Source organism: Cupressus sempervirens, chromosome 5 (genome assembly GCF_028749045.1).
Source record: "Cupressus sempervirens isolate cs-2001-9-10 chromosome 5, ASM2874904v1, whole genome shotgun sequence".
NCBI classification, from domain to species: Eukaryota; Viridiplantae; Streptophyta; class Pinopsida; order Cupressales; family Cupressaceae; genus Cupressus; species Cupressus sempervirens.
In genome coordinates this window covers 665,843,352-665,845,872 of record NC_143122.1, presented here as the reverse complement: position 1 = coordinate 665,845,872, position 2,521 = coordinate 665,843,352, and the positions used below count along the sequence as shown (strand labels likewise).

The 2,521-nt window shown below is 37.3% G+C and overlaps 1 protein-coding gene across 1 annotated transcript; it reads left to right on the top strand.

The window, feature by feature from the left end:
• Positions 1-330: 330 nt before the first annotated feature.
• Positions 331-2,104, top strand: LOC149557674 (protein PLANT CADMIUM RESISTANCE 7-like). The gene is made up of 4 exons (XM_089786022.1): positions 331-486; positions 854-933; positions 1,060-1,340; positions 1,453-2,104. Exons 3-4 carry the CDS (start codon positions 1,107-1,109, stop codon positions 1,924-1,926), a joined length of 708 nt encoding a protein of 235 aa, XP_089642148.1. The 5' UTR covers positions 331-486; positions 854-933; positions 1,060-1,106; the 3' UTR covers positions 1,927-2,104.
• Positions 2,105-2,521: the final 417 nt, after the last annotated feature.

Below are 2,521 nucleotides of genomic sequence, written 5' to 3'. Positions count from 1 at the left end.
AACTTTTGCAAGAACAATGCTTGACTACTAAATTAAATATATATAGGTATCAACCATTTAACTTCACAAAAAATTTGCCCCGGACGGTGAAATGAAACATAGCATACAAAGCGGCAAAATAAACTTGAAAAAAATGAGTCCTCTTTATTATAATTATAATATTTTATATTGTACTATTCGATGCCTACGTATGTATTTTATACATATAATATTTAGCGCAATTTGCGTATGATTTTGAGCCTTGTCCAATTTAGGCGCGTAAGTGGTTCATTTTACCGTTACAGGGCGATGCCCAATCCATATTAGGTACACGAGGTCTGAACTGTAATCAGAATCATCAGTTTCAAGGTTGCCTTTAGAAAAGAATCCGAAGTCGCCTGTAAAATATTTATGCAACCCTGATGTTTCGTATACTCACTTCAGAGCTCTCTGACAGAACAGCAGGGGAGCCGAGCCTATGATGTTATTGATCATGCACTTGCTAATGTAAGTATCCAAAACTCCAAATCAAGTTGCAGAATTTTATTTTGATCGAAAGCAGCTTCGTGGGCATCATGTAGATTTATGCTTCTGTCAATGCAAATAGATCACAGGCGAATGAAATGAGTCTTGGGTCCTGATTCATTGTTCATATTTGAAGGAAACAAATCATGGATCCTGACTCATTCTAATAAATTTTAAAGAAGCCATATTTTAATGAATTAAATTTTTTATCCTAATTCGTTGCAATCTATTAAAAGTGGTCAAGCTGACTGAAATAAATCTTAGATCCTGATCCATTGCAAAATAATTTTAGAGGTCATATCTGAATGAAACCTGATCCATTGCACTATGTTTACATGCTCTGTGACAGGGACTCAAGCTACACCATCTGCAATTTGAAAGGAGAAAGCCATAGGCCACTCTAGAACAGCCAGTGTTGGAAGATTTTCAGTTAAGTACTTCTGCTTGAATCTTATCAGTGAATTAGCATTATCAGATTTGGACAATCCATTTGTAAAACAAGTTCTTTTCTGGATTCGATTGTGTATGTTTTTTAACACCGACATTTTGGATCAGTGATTTAATTTGAACTAGGCTACTTGTGGAGTCAAGTACAGTATAATATGTGGGTGCTGAAGAAGGCCAAAAAATGGTCAAAACAGAGGGGGAAAAGGGGAAAAATCAGAGATGGTATTGGAAATTCTCCTGGCTGTGGTCAGTGCCAGCATTGCCAGAACAATACATGTTCAAACCTGAACCCGTTTCCTGCAATGCCCTTTCAATGTATCTCAAACATCCAACCCAGTGCCCCTCCTTTACCCCAAGACCATGAAAGTGACCCTGGTGAAATCAGTCAGGTAATGGGTCAAAGTCTTGATTATTTATTAATGATTTATTATTATTTGGTAAGATTAATTAGTATCTGTTAAATTCAAACTAACGAACTCACAATTTGCCGTTGTATTGTAGGCCCTTGCCTATGGGCTGAGCAATTCTTACCAGCAGTACATGGATCCAGTTCCTGCTCAAGGGGTGCCCATTTGGCTGGAGATGCAGCAAGGGTGGAGCACAGGGCTGTCTCATTGTGAGGAAGATGTACCCACCTGCTTGTTTGGCTTCTTCTGCCCTTGTATTCTGTTTGGTAAAGTAGCAGAGGAAATGGATAATGGGCTTACTAAAGGCACCACAGCTTCTGTTGTGTGGTACATTCTGCAGCAGTTTGCATGTTTGGGATGCATTTATTCATTTGGGTTTAGAGCGAAACTGAGGGAGAGATATAATCTCCCTGAGAAGCCCCTCCCAGATTGGCTGGTGCACTGTTTTTGTTGGTCCTGTGCATTTTGTCAGGAGTATAGAGAATTGAATATGAGGAAGATGAGAGAAGAGGCTTTGGTGGGCAGGCATGTTCTTGTCCCTCCACAGTACCAGTCTATGACTTACTAACGTCTTTTTTGAATGCTGAAATTAAGTTTTCATCTGTATCCAGCAGCTTCATCTGCTGCAATCTGATCAACAAAAAATTGTGAAGATGTTTTATGGGATAATCAACAACTGGAGGATGCGACTAAACTGTGGACAGAATGTACCAAAATTTAAAAAATATAGCAAATTTTTATCAAAATTTCATGATCTAGCCTACATAATTTATGGTAAAAAACAAAAATTGCAAGGTTTGAAAGATTTTGTTTTATAGTGCATTTTGTGAAGAACTTAGCCTGCACCATAGCGGAAGGTATAATCACAACTTTTAAGTCATAAACTGTAATTAAAGTTTTTTTGGGTGTAAAGATATTATCAATCTTTTAAAGTCATCTTTAATACTACATTGAGGCCTATTATGCTCACTTTGTTTTATGATTATGATTTTGTTTTGTGAGATCTGTTGGGCTGACTAAAATAATTTTACTGTTGTAGCTTGGGATTAGAATCCGCCTCCGCTGGCTATATCAAGAACTATAATAAAAAAAATATAATTAATTTTTAAAATAAGGGCTGCCCATAGCTGGAGTCACTACTTATGGTGCGAAATAGGAGAAAG